The sequence below is a fragment of the Aplysia californica genome, unplaced genomic scaffold, assembly GCF_000002075.1.
Source record: "Aplysia californica isolate F4 #8 unplaced genomic scaffold, AplCal3.0 scaffold00658, whole genome shotgun sequence".
NCBI classification, from domain to species: Eukaryota; Metazoa; Mollusca; class Gastropoda; order Aplysiida; family Aplysiidae; genus Aplysia; species Aplysia californica.
Window position 1 is genome coordinate 137,569 of NW_004797928.1, and position 1,927 is coordinate 139,495.

Below are 1,927 nucleotides of genomic sequence, written 5' to 3' on the forward strand. Positions count from 1 at the left end.
CCCCCCCCACGCCCACTCTCTCTTTATAATCCGTTCTCTTTGTGTGCGCGCGCGCATGTGTGTGTGTGTGTGTTTGTGTGTGTGTGTGTGTGTGTGTGTGTGTGTGTGTGTGTGTGTGTCAATGTGTGAAAGCAAAAGCATGCGAGTGTGTGTCTGTGTGTTTCTCCACACTCTTACACTTTCTCTCACCTCACCTTATCTCTCTCTATCTCTCTCTCCACAGAGTCGTTCGACATCCTGTCCAGGAAACAAAACAGGCCAGGGACTACCTGATGAGTCTCTCTCTCTCTCTCTCTCTCTCTCTCTCTCTCTCTCTCTCTCTCTCTCTCTCTCTCTCTCTCTCTCACTCACTCTCTCTCATCCCTTCTCTCTCTCTCATCCCTTCTCTCTCTCTCATCCCTTCTCTCTCTCTCATCCCTTCTCTCTCTCTCTTTCTCTCTCCACAGAGTCGCGACATCCTCTCCAGGACGAAACAGGCCAGAGACTACTTGAGGATCGACAACCAGAAGCTCCGACAGAACTGTGGCCTCCTGGGCAACGAGCCGCTCTTGAGGGACTTCGAGGAACGGAAGGACGAAGGGGATGATCTCAAGACCAAGTTGGAGCAGCTCAAAATGAAACACGCCGAGCTCACCCTCCACTGCAATCAGGTCAGGAGGAAGATCGACCAGGCGCGGCAGACGATGTCTTGATATATATGTGTTCGTTTTTGTTTTTGTTTTTTGTTTTGTTTTTTAATGTTTTTTTGTTTTGTTTTGTCTTTGTTTTTGTTGTCTCAATTTGTTTTGGTTTTTGTATTGTTTTCGTCTCGTGTCTTGATGTGTGTTCGTCTTTTGGTGTTTTTTTTAATGGCTTTTTTATTGTTTTGTTTTCACAATTTGTTCTTATTTATGTATTGTTTTCGTCTCCTGTCTTTTAAAGTATCTACGTGTATTATGTATTAGTAATCTTTTAATAAAAGTGACATACAGGTCAAGCTGCTTTGTTAGATACACATGTTTCTATTATTATATTTTTCTTCTTTTTTTTTCGCTACATAATATTACGTTGGGAGAATGTTTGACCCTTATATGACTCTGAATGTTGGAGCGAAAGAGCTGGTACGTATTAGGTGTCTTGCACCCAAGGCGTCACGTTTCATGTTGTCCTTGACTTGTTTGTCAGCTTAAAAATAAAAGTTATCGTGTTGAAAAGCAAACTCCCTTCCTTTTTTTCACGCATTAGCACAGACACTAACTGACACAAACTGATACACACGCACACGCACGCATGCACGCACGCACGCACGCACGCACGCACGCACGCTTTCTCTCTATCTCTCTCTCTCTCTCTCTCTCTCTCTCACACACACACACACACACACACACACACACACACACTCACATACAAACACTCCACACTCACACGCACACACTCACACGCACACACACACACATACACACACAAACACATACTCCACACTCACAGGCATAAACACACACACACTCACACACACATACACGCACACACTCACACACACACACATACACGCACACACACACACTGTGACACTACCGTCTGTGGTGTAGCGGTGAGGCGTTTTGCTGATGTAAGCACAATACTCCAGTCCGATTCTCGAGTGGGAAGAAATTTTTATTGAGTGTCTCGGTCTATCGGCTGGCAGGTTGTACTGTACCCTAGGCGATCATAAATCAGGCAGCGCAGCCCAAGAATTACACACCTTGCTTGTGGGCTGACACACCGGCCGCTCAGGCTTCGGCCCACAGCAAGCAGTGACCTTCGTAATGATAATAATGATTACAACGGCCACGGCTAGGCGGTCTCTTTCTCCCCCTCTCTCTCTCTCTCTCTCTCTCTCTCTCTCTCTCTTTCTCTTTCTCTCTCTCTCTCTCTCTCTCTCTCTCTCTCTCTCTCTCTCTCTCTCTCT

The 1,927-nt window shown here is 45.9% G+C and overlaps 1 protein-coding gene across 1 annotated transcript in view; it reads left to right on the plus strand.

Moving 5' to 3' along the window:
- LOC101856051 (coiled-coil domain-containing protein 96) overlaps nucleotides 1-1,193 on the plus strand; it is a gene marked incomplete in the record, with an annotated part of 28,072 nt that extends 26,879 nt beyond the window's left edge. The window contains 1 exon segment of the mRNA XM_013087916.2: nucleotides 447-1,193. Within this exon segment, the coding sequence (XP_012943370.2) occupies nucleotides 447-692 (246 nt within the window).
- Between the last annotated feature and the right edge of the window lie 734 nt (nucleotides 1,194-1,927).